General features: G+C 37.6%; 1 protein-coding gene across 3 annotated transcripts in view; it reads left to right on the top strand.

The window, feature by feature from the left end:
* Window positions 1-20292, top strand: part of FAM168A (family with sequence similarity 168, member A) — a 158266-nt gene that overhangs the window by 88252 nt on the left and 49722 nt on the right. For all 3 annotated transcript variants that reach the window (XM_012725482.1, XM_012725481.1, XM_004683181.1), the window contains exon 2: window positions 18053-18140. In XM_012725482.1, the coding sequence (XP_012580936.1) occupies window positions 18071-18140 (70 nt within the window). In that variant the 5' untranslated portion in view covers window positions 18053-18070. The remainder of the gene's footprint in view (window positions 1-18052; window positions 18141-20292) is intronic.

Genomic DNA, 20292 nt, shown 5'->3' with positions numbered 1-20292 from the left:
CTTGCTAAACAAAGTAACAACCAAGTTGCCTCATTAGAGCTCAGAAGCAGGGCTAGTTGAAATCTACACTGCTGGCTTGCACATGGGTTCTGATTTGGCTCCACACCTTCAGCAGAGGGTTTGGACTAAGGAGACCAATGAAGCACCAGCTGCATTTTAATTAAACTCTTACTTACTGTTGTTGGAAACTGTAACTTTAAGTGAATTACATTCAATAAAGCAGTTTTTCCTTAGGCTGGTAGATATAAACAAGAGTTAAGTTCCTACAGCATATTTTTAGTCACATAAATATCACCAGACTTCTTAGGAAATCAGACACTTGTAATAATAAGCATGTATTTGTATTCATTTGTTCTTTTTTTCCAACCCATTTATTCTAGTCAAGTCTTGGTTGGCTGGAACTGCTCCTGGCAACTTATAGCAAGGCAGGAACCACTCTAGTATATAGGACTCCATCCTGTTGCAGGGTACACCTCCCACACACCCTACTCAGACTGGGACAGTTTAGACACACCAGTAAACCTTAACATGCACATCTTGGGATGTGAGAGGACATTCTGAGTAGTTGGAGAAAACCCATGCAGACGTGGGAAGAGCATACAAGCTCCACCCAGACAGTGGCCCTGACCAAGAAAAAAACTTTCCCTCATCAGTGTTATAATGGAACAACAGTGAATGAAATGACATATTTGAGGGCTTTCTCTATCCACATTTTTTTTCCTTAGAGGGAATTAGTTCTTAAAATATGCATATATAATATGACAAACAAGTTTGCAGTGTAGGGGGGAAACAGAAACTGAAAGTAGGGTAAATTTCATACCAGAAGTTCTTGCTTATTAGAGATTTCCAGTGATCAGATGAAGGTCTGGTCCAAGAGGCAGAGTGTCTACTATCCATTTATTCTTTCAACTCGGTAGTTTATTTCTGTTAAGTGTTGGGGCTGAAAGCAAACAGATTTTGCTGGTTCTAATATTTGAAAGGAGCAGATCTCTTAAACAGTATTAGTAGTTGCCATAGTAAACTTGATGGCAGGATCTGTGACTTATTTATGCTTATCCTGTAACTTTGTATCATTGATTCAAACTGAATAGTTATGGGTTTGCTGAATGAATAAAAACTGATCATTTTTAAAGGATCCAATGTATAAAGTGGAACAATGAAACAATTTTCAAACCATTTTGATATTCATCAAATGTGGAGTACCTGTGGTGTATACTTGGTTCTATGCTGGCTCTGTGGAATATAAAGACACAAATTATGGCCTTATCTGAAGAGGCTATTATTTTAAATAATGATATAAAATACTGTATGGAGATATAAAAGGACTATGAGATTTCAGAGGAGGGAATTTATAAGGTCAGGATATTAATTTTCCTCATTAGTAAATTTGGGATAAAATACTATTTCACAGGGTTGTTGTGAAACCAAAGGAGTTAGCATGTGTAAAGCTTAAGGAAAATGCCTTGCTCATAGTGAACATTCCAGAAGTGTTGATTAACTGATAATTTTCAGGGAAGATACTCTGGAGAAAAAGGGTACATGGAGTTAGTTCCTTAGACTCTTATACTTCCTACAGTTCAGGGTTGTCCTGATTTGTTTTTTCACGTTTCCCTTCTCTGCTATCTCCAAAGTCCTTAAGAGCATGGGCCTAAACATATAATACAATAATAGTATCTTCATATCTTCAAACTGGTACTGGGCATGATACAAAGTAAACACCCAATAAAGGTTTTGTTGGCTGAAGGAAGCAAACAAGCATCTTGGGAGACTAGAAAGCTTCTTTTGTGATTGAGAAGTTTCTAAAGATACTTTCTGGAACCCCTATTTCACTCAATTTTATCTGACAGGTCATTTTGCCGTACCATTGCTCATCTTCCAGGCTACTCATTTGTAGTGCCTTTATGCCCTTGTTTATGCTAAACCTCTAAACAAATGAACATAATGTTTGGTAGGTAGGTAGTTTGTAATAATCATCTCTCACTATTTCCAGATTCCCAGTTGTTCATTTTACATCTTTGCCTCTTCTGGTTCAAAATGAATGCCATCTTTCAGTGCTTACTCTAGATACTCCTTATTTCCCATTCATCAAGCCCTGCAAGCAGAGAGTTTTCAGATTCTGTCGGTTGTGATTCCAAAAAATTTATTCCTAAGAGTCTTCTTTTCTATTTCAGCTCTTCCTTTTTAGTTCAGGCCTTCTGTTTCACTTTTGCCAATCTTATCTTCCAACTTCTCATGAAATACATTCTGAAACACAGAAATGATTGTTTTGTTACTTTAATTCTTCATTACTCTGTTCATCTTCACAGCAATTTCTTAGATTAAATAGTTCTGGCTTTTTTTTTTTTTTAAAGATTTATTTGTTCATACAGAACTGGGGTACAGGCCAGAGGCTCAGGGGCGGCAAGAGGCTTCACCAGAGACAGAGTGGGGAACAGAACAGGCAGATCTATGAAGTACACTGCTGAGGGGAGCAGCGGGTGGATCAGGAGGGGTCTGCCATGCCATGTGGTCACCTCCAGGGCCGGCTGGAATCGAACTCATGTGGAAGTGGCTTTAGCTTCTCAGTGCTGTGCTTTAACTCGCTGCGCCACCAGGAAGGGCCCTCTTTCTGTTTTTAGATGAGATAATTGCTTTCTAGTAAGGTACCCTCAAGGTAAATTAACATATATACTCTTTTGAGGTTCTCTCTAATTACCCTTCTAAAGCTCTAGATCAGGTAAGAGGACAGATCAGATTTTTTAGTGTCCTTATGGACCTTATAGGTCTAGGCAATTGAAAATTGCATGAGATGAGTGTATTTCCCCAGATGAAATAATGATAACATGATAAAACCATTATTAAGTATTTACATCAACTCTGACAAAAAAAATATTGCTTTATTTTATCCTCCTAATAATAGGGAGCCATGAAGAAAGTAGTTGGTGCTATTTCCACTATACAGAAGAGGAAACTGGAATTTAAGCAGGCTATCCCTAAGCCACTGGCTTAGAGACATATTTTTTTTTTGTTTGTTTTTTTAAGATTTATTTATTCGTACAGAACTGGGGTACAGGCTAGAGATGCGGAGGATGAGAGGATTCACCAGAGGCAAAGTGGGGTACAGAACAGGCAGATCTATGAAGTACACTGCTGAGGGGAGCAGCGGGCTGGTCAGGAGAGGTCTGCCTCGCCATGTGGATCTCCTCCGGGACAGGGATCGAACTCATGCGGAAGTGGCTTAAGCTTCTTTGTGCTGTGCTTTAACCCGCTGCGCCACCAGGGAAGGCCAGAGAGATATGTTTTTAAACATAATAGGAAATTTCTTGGTAGCGCTTTGCATCTGGAAAGTGATAACTTTGTGTGCTGTAACATTACTGTTGAGATTTTCCCATCTAGTGGGCTCTGGGTTTGCTTCCAAAAACACTTAACATTTTGGTATATAACACTTTGAATCAGTTCAACAAATACCTACATTTCTTTATATTCCCTTAGTATCTATTATCTCATGATAGATGGACCTAAGCTGTCAAGGAAGACTGATGACCAGGAAAAGGAAAGGAGTTCTGCTGGGACTAAATTGTCATACTTTTAATTTGCTCATTTGTCTGTCTTCCCACCTGTCTTCAGCTATTCATCCAGAGAATGGTGTTAAGGTGTACAGCAGAAAACTGGGTTTTGTTCAGGCCCCAATCCACAGCTCTTACTTGTCATGTAGTTCTAGGGCAGTCCCTTCCCTGCTTTGTGCATTTTTCTCTTCTTAAAAAAAAAAAAAAATCAATTGAATGCCATTCCCATAGACCTTTTCAATTAGCTGTCTGCAACTAGATGTGATTAGATAATATGGCAGTTGTACTTTTGAAAAGGAACACAAGTATTTTATCTTAAAAGATAAAATCTGGTTAAAGTATCTGCATTGCAAATCTAGCCTCTTTTAAGTAATCATTGAAGAAGAGCTTTGAGGATATCTGGTTTGTGTCTCTAGACATTGATGATCACTGATTCTCTTTAGCTTGGGATACTCTAGCAAGTCAGACTGCAGCAGTCCATTTCCTGAAAATTATAGCCTTGCTTCAGAGGTGTATTGTAATTTAAGATCATTGCATATGTGGTTCTGAAACTGTGATAGCAGTTCAATTCATTCAGCAAATGTATTCCAAACACATACTTTGTGCTTGGTGTTAGTAATAGAACTCCGAACAAATCTCTGTTCTCCTGGGCTTTACATAGTGAGAAGTGTGATAAAATAATGTGTTGGGTATGACAGAAGTTTCTAAGTGAAAGTAGCCTCTAATTGAGACCTCAAAAGAATAGTAGGAATTACTCAGTCTAAGAATAGGGAAGATGAGGGAGAACCTCTGAATAATGAAGAAATGGTGGCATTTCAAACAAAGAGAACAGGTCTAACGACTCAAAGATAAGAGATCATGCATGTTCAGAGGAACTTGAAGAAGATCGGTCAGCTGGATTGTAAAGTATGAAAGCAGGACAATGCTATTTAGAAATTACAGCCATTTCAGGTATCATTGTTTTGAAACAGCATGATAGGATTCCAGACCTGGGTACTAAAGGCCTAGGTTGCAGTCTTGGCTTTTCACTAACCATCTGTGGGGTCTTGAACAAATCATTTAACTTCTCTGATTCTGTGGTTGTTTTTTTTTTTTAATCTGCAAAATGGTAATTGTTAATTCTTAGACCATCCTTACAAGCTATAAAATTTAATGCATCATGGAAGCTTTACTTGACCCTTTTGCTGAGCAAAATAACTTCTCTCAATTTCAAGCACTTTGTTTTAATAGAGCATTTTGTATTATAATCATTCTTATATACATCTATTTGTTCGCTAAAAGATGAGCTCTTTGAAGGACAGAGAACTGACCCAGTAAATCCCAAGTTATTTGTGAGGTTTAATGAATACTTGAATTCTGTATTGAGGGAGATTTCCTCTGTAATATGTTACCCTTTTAAAAAAAAATTTGAGACGAAATTTAGTATTATTGGCAAGCATTTAGCTTGAGGGACAGTTTTGTTGTGTGTTTGATTTGCAAAAAGCTATTTTCTTAAAGCTGTGGTGGTTGCAATGTGACATTTTACAGATAAGCATCTCATTTACAGGTATTCACAAAAGCTGGTGGTTGAACTTTTGCATGAAAAGATCTTTGTTTAACTGCATATGAAGTTAGATGCTGAGACCCTCTTGCCAGGTTCCTAGAAATCAGAGTTCTCCTTCACTTCATTTTCAAGTTGAAATATGTATTCTGAGATAAAATGTTGCATAGAAAAATGTAAAATACAAAATCTAATGTGCAGTCTAATTACATTTGGTGGACAGCATGAAGACATAGGCAGTTGTAAAAACTGGGCTTCCTTCTGATCATAGTGATAGGAGTAAGGGAAAAAAAGCCACTGAGAATGAAGGGAGAAAACTCACTGAGACTGAATTTTCTTAAAATTTTTGGTAAGAAGTTAATGTGATGTTAAACTGTTGAATTCCAGTAAAAGATTCTTTTTACTCACCCACTAATTTCATCTAGTCAATGAATCTTTACTGGGCACCTTGGTTTATACTAGGTTCTTTCCTAGAAATTCAGCAGTGTATAAAATAAATAGGGTTCTTTGACCTCATGATGCCTAAAATGTAGCAGTAAGAAGAGAATTGGGCAAGCTGTAGTGAGTATAACGAGGAAGTTTAGGGAGCTCTGGTTTCATAAAATAACAGATACCCATACCCACTTGACTTCTAAGTTCTTGTATAATATAGTTGAGTAGCACAAGTAAGAAATAGGGACCAGATGATAATATCTGTCATATTTCCTCAGATTCTATGCTCCAACGTGTCAGAGCTACTCAGTATTTTCTGAACATGTTTTCCTCTCATTGTATAATCTTATGAATTGCCTTCCTTCTCCCTCTGTAGAATTTGTCTTTCTTCAAAGTGTAGATCAAATGACAAATTTGGAAAAGGAGAGGATCTTCTGTTTCCCTACTTAAATAGAATTAAGCTCAACTATAAGTAAAGACTCTACAATAACTGGTTTAAAAATATAAGATTTTATTCTCTCATGTAAAAGAAGTACAAGGGCAGTTAATCTAGGTTGAAATATGAAATCAAGGAGCAGGCGCCTTCTTTCATCCTCTGTATGAGACTTCCATTCTCCAGATTATTTCATAGAAAACAAAGCTGTTAAAATTCAAATCATCATGTCCTAATTCTGTATAGCAGAAGTTCTGCATAGCATTTCACTTTTATCTCATTGAACAGAATTAGTCATATATATATAGTCATACCTAACCAAGAGAGGCTGGGAAATATAATCCTTTAACTGAGTATATGCCACCTAGTGACAGTCATGGCATCTTTTCTACCCTTCTCTAGTTCTTAGTTCTTCGTAAACTTAGAGAGTTGGTATTTATTACCACAGTCTTGTGTAAGATATTTTTCTAATCCCAGAGAGATTTCTTACTCCCATCTGTAGTCAATCCCCATTCCTAGTCCAAGTCCCAGGTTGCTACATACCCACTCTCTGCATCTATAGCTTGTCTTTTCTGAGCTTTCATGTAAATGAAATTATAAAATGAATAGTCTTTTGCTTTGATTTCTTTTACTTAGCAATTTTTTTAGGTTAATTCATATTGTGATATGTATCAATAGTTTGTTCTTTTTATTGCTGATATTTTTAATTTTAAAATTATTAATAGTTGCTTTGGAGATTAAATATGTATCTTATTATAACTTACTGTATTTACTATAACCTATTCAGATACAAATTAACTTAATTTCAATAAAATATAGAAGCTTTGTTCTAGTGTAGCATCACATTTACACTCTACTTTGAGCTTTTGATTTCTATGTTGATTAGATCATTATGTATTACAAGCCCAACAATGCAGTTTTAAAGTTACTATTTAAAATTTTTAATTATTAAGAGAAAAAAATGTACTGTCTTTTCTTTTTGTCTGATGTTCTTTATTTTTTCATGTAGATTTGAATTATATTGTTTGTACAATAATTCCTTTCAGTATTTTAGTGCTTTTTTTGAAAGACAACTTGCTAATTATGAATTGTTTCAGTTGTTATTTATAGGAGAATATCTTTATTTTTCCTTCAATTCCCCATCTGTCTCTGGTGAATACTCTCCTCCCCAGCCCCCTGCACCTCTAGCCTGTACCCCAGCTCTTGTATGCATAAATAAATGAATTAAAAAAAATTTTCCCCTTCAATTTCAAACAGTAGTTTTGCTAGATTCGAATTCTTGATTGACATACCTTTTTTTTTCTTAACTTTCTGCACTTTTTTTTTTTTAAAGATTTATTTATTCATACAGAACTGGGGTACAGGCCAGAGATGCGGAGGGTGAGAGGATTCACTAGAGACAGAGTGAGGAGCAGAACAGGCAGGTTGACGAAGTACACTGCTGAGGGGAGCAGCGGGTGGGTCAGGAAAGGTCTGCCACGCCATGTGGTCACCTCCGGGGGAGGCGGGGATCGAACTCATGTGGAAGTGGCTTAAGCTTCTTTTGTGCAGTGCATTAACCCGCTGCACCACCAGGGAGGGCCATTTCTGCACCTTTTATATACCATTCTACTATCATCCAGCTTCCAATATTTCTGATGAGATGTTGGCTGTTAATTTTATTGTTGTTCCCTTTAACCTGCTAAGTTGTTTTCTGTTGCACTTGAAAATTTCTCTTTGGCTCTCAACAGTTTTACTGTGAGGTATCCAGGTATGGATCTTTTTGTGTGTGTGTAGCCAAGTTGGGAGGGTTCATTGTTTGTCTTGGATATCTATTTAAATGTGTGTTTGTTCATTTTTAAAATCAAATTTGGGAAATTTTTGCCATTATGTCTTTGAATATTTTTTCTGTTTATTTCTTTCCTCATTCTGAGATTCCCATTTGCTTTATGTTAATTCACTTCATAATTTTCCACTTGTCTCTGTGACCCTGTTTTTCTTCATTTTTAAATGATTTTTCAGTTATGTAATCTATATTGAACGTTTCTTCAAGCTTGATGATTCTTTTGTCTGTCAGCTCAGATTTGCTATTGAGTTCCCTCTTGAAGTTGCCTTTTTATTTCAGAATACAATTTCCAGTTTTTCCCTTTTATAATTTGTGTTTATTGATACTCTTTGATGAGTCACTGCCATACCTTCATTAAACTCTTTTAAGTATAGTTAAAAGAGTATAGTATTAGTTCTTTCAGCATTATTTATAATGACAGTTTTGAAATAATTTACTGCTGATTCCAACATCTGGACCTCCTTAAAGACAGTATCTATAATCTCCTTTTCTCCTGCCCTATAAATGGGTCACACTTCACTTTTTCTTTGCATGCTTCATTATGTTTTTGTTGAAAACCACATGTTTTGGTAACATGTTGTACTCTTTTATTTATTTTATTTATTTATTTTTTTTTTAAAGGTTTATTTGTGCATACAGAACTGGGGTACAGGCCAGAGGCTCAGGGGTGGTGAGAGGCTTCACCAGAGACAGAGTGGGGAGCAGAACAGGCAGATCGACGAAGTACACTGCTGAGGGGAGCAGCGGGCGGGTCAGGAGAGGTCTGCCGCGCCATGTGGTCACCTCCAGGGCAGGCGGGAATCGAACTCATGCGGAAGTGGCTCCAGATTCTCAGTGTTGTGCTTTAACCCGCTGTGCCACCAGGGAGGGCCTCTTTTATTTTTTTTAAAGATTTATTTTATTTATTTATGCATTGAATAGCTGCAGTGGAGGCCAGAGGTATTGGGGCCAGTGAGAGGATTCATCAGAGACAGAGTGGGAAGCAGAACGGGCGAATTGACTGAAACACACTGCTGAGCAGAGCAGTGGTTCAGAAAGGAGAGGTCAGTTGTGCCATGTGGGTTAGCTCACTGGCCAGGGATCAAACTCATGCTGCAGATAGCTTTATAGTACTAAGATTTAGCCTCTTGCCCCACCAGGGAGATCATATACTAACTCTTGATTCACATTCCTCCCCTAGGCTGTCCTGGTGGGGCAAGGATTTAAGTCTCAGCACTATGTAGCTATTGGCAGCCAGGGCAGCACAAGTTTGAACCCCCAGCCAGGGAACTAACCCACATGGTACAGCAGACCTCTTTTGTTTCTCCCATTGCTCCCCTCAGCATTGTATTTCAGTACATCTGCCTGTTTTGCTCTGCACTGTCTCTGGTGAATCCTCTCACCTCCACCCCCCACCCCCCCAGTTCTCTGCACTACACCCCAGCTCTTGTATGCATAAATAAAATCAATCTAAAAAACAAACCATCAAATTCCTCTCCCACTGTATGTATGTGGGGTTGTTGTTGGTTGGTTCATGATTTAGTAATTTGCCAATGCTATTCCCTAAAGTCTTCTATGCAGTGTGTGATTGTTGATATTGCTATGTTGTTGCTTTTTGCCATGCATATTTCTTTAAGGAGTAAATAGTTTATTCTGGTCATACTTTTTATAGTAATGCCTCTACTTTTGTAACTTTGACTTCCTAAAGTTCACTCCTGGGTCAGCATAGATTAGTAGTCAGTATATGATTGACTTAAACCCAAGACCCTTTGCTGTTAATTTGTCATTTGGTACTGCACTCAAAATTCAGGCGATTAAAAATTCTCCTGTAGTGTGTTCAAAGTCTTCTATTCAGATACAGTCAGTAAATAATGGGGACTCTTTCTAGTTTCTTCTTAGCAAGTATGAAATTTTGCTGATCACTAGTGATCCCATAGTGAGTCTTAGACCCACTATGGCTGTTTTGTTATCTAGAACTCTCTTACAATTTTCTGGTTTATTAGTAGGTGTGTTGCCCAGCATAACTAGCATTAAGACTTTAGGTTAACTACAATAGTGGCTTCTTGGATTACTTACTACTGTTGCCCCAGATTGGCCCTGTATTATTTTTGACAATGACTATGGGCATGGTGTTTTTTTAATGCTGTTTTAAATTAAATAGGCCCATTTTAACAGTAATTATCCTTTCAGCCTGGCCTAGCCTTTTAGAATGCCTGCCCAAATTCCTCTTGCCCAGAACTGAGGTTTAGGGAATAGGGGCAACCTGTGGCTGAAATGTCACAGACTGTTACTGTTGTTAACAGTAGTTTTTCCCGAGTAAACATTTCTTAACTTAATGTACGCATGGTTAATTTTCATATGCCTGAAATGGTTGTTTCTCACTATTTTGACCATTTTTATTATTGCTCTTTTGGAGGAGGGTTTGCTAAGCAGTCTGAGCATTTCAGAACTTCTGTCTTACATAATTTTTGACATCTTTAGTGTTATTTAACTTTTAAAATTACCCAGCTGGACCATAATCTCCTTGAACAGACACTGTCTCTTTTCCTTATAGTATTCATCCAAGTATGCATTAAGGCTTTGAGCTTTATTTTGTGTGTGTCAAATAAAATTAATAATATTGTACTACACTACTTATATCAAGGGGTCAAATAAAATAGTAGTTAACATCTGGTAAACTGTAAGCACTTATAAATGTTAAAGGTATTTGGAAATTTTAAAGCAGTTTGCAAGTTAAAATACTAATTATAAGTACTATAGCCTTTTCTGGTAACAGTACTTGTAGTTCATCCTTAATACCTGGTTCTTTTTTATTGTCATTTTATGCTCATAAATTTTGCTGTTGATTTGAAAGAAATAGTTCAGTGTTCTTGAAGAACAAGTTTGGAATGAAAGCCAGCTCCACTGGAGAGAAATGTTTAGTGCCTGTTTTCCCCTCACATATGATGCAACTGCCTGGTTAACTACTGCTTGTTCTGTGCTAGACAAACTATTGTGGAGGTTTCTCTAGACCTTAGAGTCGATGCTGGAGTGAAATACTTGACAGAAATATGCCAGGAAATGCCAACACTTTGAGACTTTTTTCAGAGCTGTCTTTTGGAGAAGCAAGAAGAATTGTTCATGATTAATTTGACTGCTGTGTGTATAGTACTGTAGTATGCTAGGTAGTCTGGATTCTGGGGAAACAAGTCAAAAAACAAAAACAAAAACAAAAAAACAGAAACCTTATTCTCAGAACTTTTTCTGGGTAGAGGGAGGAAAAAGAAACAAATACACAAGAAAATATGACAGGTAATGATAGGTGTGTAAGGGAAAAATAAAACAAGATGAGGGCACTGAGAATAATAGTATGTGGAAGAGTCATTTTAGATTGGTTAAGGAAGACATTTCTCATAAGGTGGTTTTTGAGCTGAGTCCTGAATGAAATGAAGGAGTCATTTGGATGTCTGAAAGAAGGGCATATTTTGTGGGAAAGCATGTGCAGAGTCCCTAGACACAAGCATACATGGTGTATTCAGGGAACAAAATCATTGTAATTCAAGTGGGGAAAGTAAGGCTGTAGTAGGAATCACAAGAAGGGTGGACCAAATCATGTAAGGCCTTAAAGACTTGTATAAGGGCTTTGGATTTTGTTTCTTTAATTTTTTTAATAGTTTCTGGATTTTATTGTAAATAAGATGGGAAGCTATCGCAGTATTGTTTACTGATACAAATCATACAAACTTAAGTGTGATTCAGCCCTCGGGAGCAGGGGCAACACCATACTTGGCTCGGAGTGATTACTAGACAGAGCTTGCACAGTGGCACTTGTAAGTTTGTATTAAGGAGTGAAATTAGGTTAGATCGTAGTCTGCGCAACTAAGATTCTAGGCAGTTGGTTGGAATAGAAATCAGACTTTGTTCTCTATAGCTGCTTGATATGAACTGCCTCCAGGGTCTAAGTAGAGCACAAAGGCCCTTGAGTTAAAGAAATGTTCAGAGCCTCCTATTCCAGAGAATCTAGTGTTGGATTGGGAGACTGGGATACTCATCTAGCACAGTGCAAGTAATTGAATATCAGAGAGACCTGAGTTTGAAACAGACTTTTATCAGTTTTTTGTTGTGAGACTTTGCGCTTTAGCTTATTTATATATTATAATAAGTGAAAGTAATTTTTTTCCTTTGGCAGTATTATTGTGACCATACAAATGCTAGTGGACTCAATATTATCCTCGTACTTGTCACATGGTACATGTTTAATAAAGAGGAGCTGTTGGTAGAGGTGATGTTACTTAGGCTTCTCAAAATAAAGTCCAAATTCAAATTTGTGTTGCTCACTTCAAAGCCTGCCTCTCTTCATAGTTCCCATTCCAGTAAGTGGCATTGAGATTATTGTTAATGCCTGTCTTCCTCTTATACTCTATATTCAAACCATTAGCAATTCCTGTCAGCAGTTCCTTTAGAGTATATCCAAAATATGATCACTTCCCATCACTGTAGCCATCAGTTACCACTCTATTTCAGACCACTGTTATCTTTCATCTTAATTATTTCATTAGCCAGCTCACTAACTTTTCTGCTTTTCCTCTTAACCTTCCCACTTTCTGATCTCATCTTAATAAAAAACCTTAAAATGAAGTCAAATCATACCTCTCTTCTGCTCAAAACATTTAGTGACTTCACCTCATTTAGAATAAAAAACCAAGTTCTCATGTCTGCCTACAAGACTGTGAGCTATTTGACCCTTGTTACCTGACTGATCTGTCTACTCATTTCTCCTTAACTCACTACATTCAGGCTAAACTGACCTCCATGCTTTTAGCTGCATAAGCATTAGCATTTGCTATTTCCTCTACTTAAGATGCTTCCCAGATACCTGCCTGACTTGCTGCTTCAGCCTTTTCAGGTTTTTACTTAGATGTCACTCAGTGACATTTTCTCTAACCAACTTATTAAAAAGCTGTATTTTAAAGAAATCTTTCAATAGATTTCTTTATAACATTTATTACTATTTGCAATGTATTGCTAGTAATTTTTTTTCCCCCTCCTCCCAGCTGGAATGGAAGCAGGAATTTTGTTATTCAGTTAGCTATATCTCCCTTCCTCCATTAAGCTTATTTGAGACAAGTGGTGTTTGAGAAAGTCTGAGGCAAAATTCTTAAATTCTTTGGGCATCATTATCTCCTTGGGAACATAAATACGTAGATTCCTGAGCCCTATCTCAGATAATAAATACATGGAGGATCTTGTATACTTTGTGAAGGAATTTGGATTTTTATTTTCAAGTCTTTTGAAAACCATCACTGATGGTTACAGGATAAATAGAATGGGTTAGAATGGGGGGGGGGAGCTGTAAAAATTCAGATAAGAGATGATGTAATGTGAATAAGAGGGCAATAACAATGAGAAAGGTAGGATTGTTAGGACTTGGTGAACCATTGGGTGGTCAGTTGACTGGAAGGTTTTTAGGATGACTTTCAGCTTTTTTACTTTCATTCACTGTATTCCTGCTAAATTGGCCTCCTGCTTTACCCAGATGGGTTTGGGGAAAGGTGGGGAGTTCACATTTAGACATGGAGAGTTTGAATTGCTTGTGGAATTACCAAGAAGAGATGTTCAGGAAAAGGTATATGTATGTGGGTGAGGTTATTGTTAAAAAGAACTACATTGAGAAAGGTGTGGATTTGGAAGTTATTAGGTTTCATGTATCACGAACTAATGTAGATAGCTACTGATATCTCTTCTCTGTAGATTTGCCTGTTCTGGATATTTCATATATTGGTAATCACACCATATGTGGTATTTTGTGTCTGGCTTCTTTCAATGTATAGTTTTCAAGATTCATCCCCATGTTGTAGCATGATCAGTAATCATTCCTTTTTAATAGAATTCACTATATTAAGACATAATTCTTATGCCATACAATTCACTGATCTGAAAGCATAAAGTCAAATGATTTTTACTATAATTCATCAAGTTGCTATTGATTACGACAACCCATTTTAGAACATTTTTTGTGTTTCATTAAAAACCCAAACCCCTTAGTTGTCACCTCTCCAATCTCCTTTTCCTTCTTCCCAAACCTAGGCACTAGGGTTACTTTCTGTCACTGTAGATTCCTCTACGGACATTTCATATAAATGGAATCATGTAATATGTGGCCTTTTGTGTCTGGCTTCTTGTGCAATGCTTTCAAGTTTCATCTATGTTGTGGCATATATCTGTACTTCATTCCTTTTTTTTTTGCCACATATTACACAAATATACCACATTTTATCCATTTACCAATTGAACATTTGGGTTGTTTCCACCTTTTAACTATTACTAATACTGTTGCCATGAACATTCATGTGGACATATATTTTCATTTGTTTTTGGTATAGATCTAAGAGTGGTATTGCTGGATCAAATCTTACTTTTTTAATCTTTGGTCTCATTTTTATTATTTAAAGATTTATCTGTTTATGCATACAGAACTGAGGTACAAGCAAGAGATGCAGGGGCAGTGAGAAGATTTACCAAAAAATCAGAGTGGGCAGCAGAACAGACAGATGGCCAAAATACACTGCTGAGGGGAGCAGCACGTGGGTCATGTGGATCACCTCCGGAGATGGGGATCGAACCCACACTGAAGTGGCTGTGGCTTGCTTGCAGTGCTGCATCCTAACCTGTTGCACCACCAGGGAGGGCCTCATTTTTATTTTTATTAATGAAGTACCTTTGTGTTACATCTTTGTTAATATTTTGACAATACAGGATTTCTCCCCTTAGGTGTGGTCACCATAACTCATCACCAAACACCCATAGTCCACCACCATAATCTGTTGTACTTTCCCCTTCTTCTCGTCGGTCCCCCCACCCCCAATCCCTCCCCATCCTTTTTTCTCTCTCCCTTTCTTGCTTAGATTCCTCAGATCTACAGTCAGTTTTCAAATATTGTTTTTATAGTTTGTCTGTTTGACTCCTTGTTTGCTTCCACATGTAAGTGACATCACCAATATTTATCTTTCTCCTTTCACTTTGCATAATCCCTTCCAGTTCCATCCATAATGCCACAGATGGCATGAGTTTTGTCTTTTTTGATTGCTGAGGAGTATTCATTGTATGCATACACCACATCTTGAGCCACTCATCTGTTTTGGGGCATTTAGATTGTTTCCAGGTCTTGGATATTGTAAATAACGATGCACTAAAGGAGTGGGGGGTTTCTTTTTTAAATTAGCGTTTAAGTGTTCTTCGTGTAGATGCCTCGGAGTGGAATTGCTGTGTTGTGTGGAAGAATCATTTTAATGTTACATTCTTTGCAGCATTGTATGAAGGTACTATTTTGCCAACACTTTTTAATTGATTTTTTTGTTGTTATAGCCATGCTAGTGTGTATGAAGTGGTATGTCATTGTGCTCTTGACTTGCATCTTCCACGTGCTTCTTGGCTATTTCTACAACTTCTTTGAAGAACTGTATATTCAGATTCTTCGCCCATTTTTAAAATACAAATTCCTTATTGTGATATGACCTGCAAATTTTTCCCTCCTTCTGTGGATTGTCTTTTACAACAAACAGAATCTTAGTTTTGGTGAGTCCAGGTTTTTTCCTTTTGGTTGTGGTATTAGTGTCATAGAATATCTAAAAAAGCATTATAAATCCAAAGTCACAAGGGTTTATGCATGTGTTTTCATTCTCCTAAGAGTTTTTTTATTTTTAGCTCTTTCAGTTTAGGTCTTTGGCCCTTTTGTGGTGCTAGTGTTGACATTGACCTTTATTTGCATTTCTAACTTGTACTGTTCATTTGCCTTTTCTTAGACTCCCTTTTTTCTTCTGTAAAATGCAGCATTGATATGTGTGTGTATCAGACACCAGAGAACAGATAAATGGCTGCCACAGACTGGGGATTCGGAGAATATTGACTTTCTGGGGGTAATGAACATACTTTATATCTTAGTTGTGGTATTTGTACAACTGCTTAAACTTTCAGTTCTCATAGAACTGTACTCCTAAAAGGGGTTAAGTTTCACTCTATCTAAATTGTACTTAAACTACTTTTTTTTTTTTTTTTTTAAGATTTAGTTCTGCATACAGAACAGGCCAGAGGTGCAGGGAGGGGCAGTGAGAAGATTCACCAGAATCATAGTGAGGAGCAAAACAGGCAGATTAATGAAGTACACTGCTGAGGGGAGCAGCAGGCAAGACAGGAGAAGACTGCTGTGCCATGTGGATCACCTCCAGGCAGGGATCGAACTCTCACCAAGCAGCAGCTGCCAGCTTTGCTGTGCTGCGGTTTAACCAACTGTGCTACCAGGGAAGGCCCTAAACCTGTCTTTTAAAAAAACACCTGTAGGATGTTTTCTTACATAATAACATCTACAAAATATGTTGTTTTGCATTTTAAAGATAGAAGAGCTTCCATTTTAATCTAGCAGGGTTATAGGACACAGTTGGTATGTGGCAGATCCAGTTTTTGAACCTAAGACTGCCTGATCATAGAGCTGTGATCTTCAGTTTAGTCTGTCCCTGAAATTTGATAGCTGTGAATTCTGTTCACATACATGGACCTCCCCTTGATATCTTGGAGCCCTATGCCTGTGAGCTGCTCCCAAAGTGACGGTTGCATTCTTATTCCAAGTTTTGAGCCTCTGATCAATCTCATTTCTGTCCATTATTAATTGGGATTAGAATTGATGCTGTTATGGAATGCTGCCCAGGCATGATCTCCTTTTGAGGTTGTGGTCTTCATTTTGGTGCAGCAGAAGACCAATTGCAAAGTTGAGAGTTTCTTTGGTTATGAAAAGCAGTTTTATTCTTTGCCCAATCAGCAACACAGAATCCTTTCTCAGTAGGAGGATGCTCATTTGGTTGCAGGGCCAGTTGTGCTGTTTATTACATTGATAGTTTTCCTTACCCTGACTTGTTTGCAGAGAGCTGGTTGGATAGAAAAGATATCCAAGGCAGAAAAACTGTACTGTAGACCTGTGTTACAATCACCATTATTATTTATATCGCATGGCACTTTACAGTTTGCAATTTATTTTAATATCTTTGATCTCCATGCCATCTCAGGAGAGTGCTTATATTTAGAGTGTTATTTTGCTATATTCTTGGATTACTGACTGAGAATATTTACTCTTTAAATTGTGTGTCATATATCTCCTGTAACTTTTCATCTTCAAGATGTAGCTTCAGATTGTCAGCTAATGGTAGTTTAATATAGCTTGGCCCCCTGAGATGATTTTCCAGGCCTGACTCATAGCGCTCACAACTTGCTCGCCTTAGGCACCCCTTTCTACACATCTCATTCAAGAACCCTGGACAGAGTAATTAATTGCTGGGTAGCTATCATCAAGCCAGCTGTTGACTGCCTATCTTCAGCATTTAACTTCTTTTCTATCCTGAGATACTACAGGAGAAGTTAATGATCTAAAAAATTGCTCATCTATCATGTGCACCTAGTTAGGAGGGAATTGTTTGATTGTTGGATTTTTATGAAGTATAAAAAATATATTTGGAGACACATTTTCAAACATGTGTTAGCCTATATGTTAGAAGTGTTCCTCTAACAAGGTGGGACAAATTGACTGGCTAATGGAACTTAATGACAGATATTCGTTAATCAGAATGGAGAATGTGCTTCATTAAGATAATTAACAGAGCACTTAAGCAGGTGATATTTATTGCACATAAAGTTTCAAGTTTATTTCTTTCCCTTGAATAAATTATTCAAGCTTGGCTGTATTTTCTTGTTTGCATTAAAATGATCAGTGAAAATAAAATCTTGATTTTTTTTTTTCCCCCCTAAGGCTGCTAGTACAGGTATCTTGCCCTCTGCAGTTATAAGGAAGTGGATGAGACACTTCCTTCCTCCAGTCTGTGTTCATCACTAGGCACCCCGCCTCCCCAGGAAAAGTGTATAACATTTTCCAGCCTATAGAGTAGCATCATTAGAATTAGAAGGGACCTCAGAGAGCTAAATTAACTCATTTTCTCTCAAGACATTGAAGTCCAGAGTGGAGAAGTGACTCGGGCAGTGCTCAACCGTATATTAGAGGCAGAGTCATATGTGGGATAGTAGCCCTGGGAGCCAAGTGCCTGGGATCAATTCAGACTAATTGTTCTTACCGCTTTGCTTCTCAGTATCTTCATATGTAAAATGGAAAGGGTTTAGCATAGGCCCAAGTACAATAACAGATGACTTTTGGATTAATATTTCAACTGTATGTTATTGCTTCACTATAAGCACAAACTAAAGGTGGTAGAGGGGAAACAACATATAGTCAAAAGAGAATGAGCACTCAATAATCAGTGCTATTTCTGTTTTCTTTATAGGATCCACTGTCTTCCACAATGAACCCTGTTTACAGCCCCGTGCAGCCTGGGGCTCCTTATGGCAACCCTAAGAACATGGCCTACACAGGTGAGTAGTGTGAGAATGATTCTCACTTTGAGAAATGATGATTAAAGATATTACCAGATAATTTGCTGAATGACTTTTGATAGCTGTCTCCAAAAACCCTGATAAAGCTTGGACACTTGAGGAAGGAAGACAGGCCTGGGGCCCAGTGGAGATGGTTAAGACATTCTTGGGAGTAGGGATTACTGACTTCGCAACAAGGGCGAGGAAGGAGGTTACATTTATTTATTGAGTACCTATTGTGGACCTGATCCTTGTTAGTCATTTTCATATACCATATTTCATTATTTTAATCTTATAGCAGTTCTACAGCATGTGGCTTATTATTCCTATTTCACAGATAATAAAGTCACAATCACAATAAGAGACCACACACAAAAAATATTTTTGAACTTAGATCTAACTTTGAGCTGTATACCAAGTTTAGCTTCCTACTTCTCTGCCTTAGTGTACATTGCCCTCTGTCTACGATGCCATTATCCACTGACAGCCCACTTCATTCTTTAAGGACTCAGCCCTGAGCTCCAACAATAGCATTTTCCTGGAAAACATTTTTTCCCTTATTCACCTTAGGCAAATTTTTTAACCTTTCAGAGCTTGTGTTCTTATGTATAAAATAAGGACAGAAATTTGGCCCTCCCTAATGGTACAAACAGTTAAGACAAGCATTGTGAAGCTATCTGCAGCCACTGCAGCACAAGTTCTCGTTCTGGCTAGGGAGGTGACCCATACGGCACAGGGAACTTCTTTCTTATCCGTTGCTGCCCTCAGCAGTGTACTTGTCAATCTGCCTGCTTTGCTCCCCACTCTGGTGAGTCTTCTTACCGCCCCTGCACCTTTGGCCTGTACCCCATTTCTGTATGCATAAATAAATCTTTTAAAAAATGTGTAGCCTATTTTTAAAAATTATGTTGTTTATGCATACAAGAACTGGGGTGTAGGCAAAGGTGTGTGTATGAGGTAGAGGATGAGCAGATTGAGGATTCAGCAGAGACAGAGTGGGGGGCAGAACAGATGGATCTACTGAAATACATTGCTAAAGGGGAGCAGCCCACAAAACAAGAGAGGTCTGCTGTGCCGTGTGCTTTAGCTCCCTTGCAGGGGATCAAATTCATGCCACAGGGGCTGGACATAGCTTGACGGTGCTGAGACTTTAACTCCTGTGCTACTAGGCAGGCTCCTAGAACTATTTTTTATAAAGCATGCATACATGTGCGATGATCAGCATCTGAGAATGCATATTAATTTTTTAAAAACTTAATGTTAATATATGCAGCTACATATGTTTGTAAATCGAGATTTTCTCAATACAACCCAAATAACATTCAGAAATATTTTAGAGGTTGAGCCTAATACGACTATTACTGTTATCACTTTCATGTTCATTTTTGTTTCTCAGAAGAGCTTTACTTTTCTTATAATAATACATATTTTTGAACTTTGATTATGTATTTATTCCAATACAAGTAATTCCAATACAAGTAATTCCCATTGGGCAGTACCCCATGCTCCATTACCTCAAAGAGCCTGTTGATTTTTTCCCTTTTCACTTTAAAGTGTTCCAGCAATATTCCTTTGCCAGGAGAGACTTGAGCCGCTTTGGTTGACAAAATCCAGGGGACTCTTGTGGGTTTCCTGTGATCTTAGCTACCTTCATTCTTACTGAGTTGTTGAGCTTGAAAAAGAAGAAAACAGTTGCATTTATCTGTTGACTTACACAAGGAAGATTAGACAGTGACGTATTGAAAAGGGAATACACCTTGTGTCTGCTTGTAGTAAAACTTAGTAAATGTGTTTTCATTGAAAGAACAACAGCCAGGTTTAAACCCCAACTTTATTAGATAAGGATTTTGAACAAATTCCTCAACATCCCTATTTTTAAATTTTTTAATAAACTGGGATAGTAGTATATATTTTATAGGATACTTGCAAGCATCAAATATGATAATATTCCTGTAAAGGGAGAAAAGTTGTTTATTTCTACTATCATTAAGGAATATTATCAGCTTGGAACTATGTTTCAAGTTAATGTTTGTGTTTAGGCCCACCTTGCTAGTATAAACTATGCAACTAGAATACATTCAGACTTCACACAGGTTGGTGTTTCACGTTCTTTTTTAAACTTGATCTTCTTGATACCTCTCTGTACTTTTGA

Source organism: Condylura cristata, unplaced genomic scaffold (genome assembly GCF_000260355.1).
Source record: "Condylura cristata isolate star-nosed mole 26May11 unplaced genomic scaffold, ConCri1.0 scaffold00015, whole genome shotgun sequence".
NCBI lineage: Eukaryota > Metazoa > Chordata > Mammalia > Eulipotyphla > Talpidae > Condylura > Condylura cristata.
The sequence above is the reverse complement of the archived record's forward strand: the minus strand, read 5'-3'. Positions and strand labels throughout refer to the sequence as shown.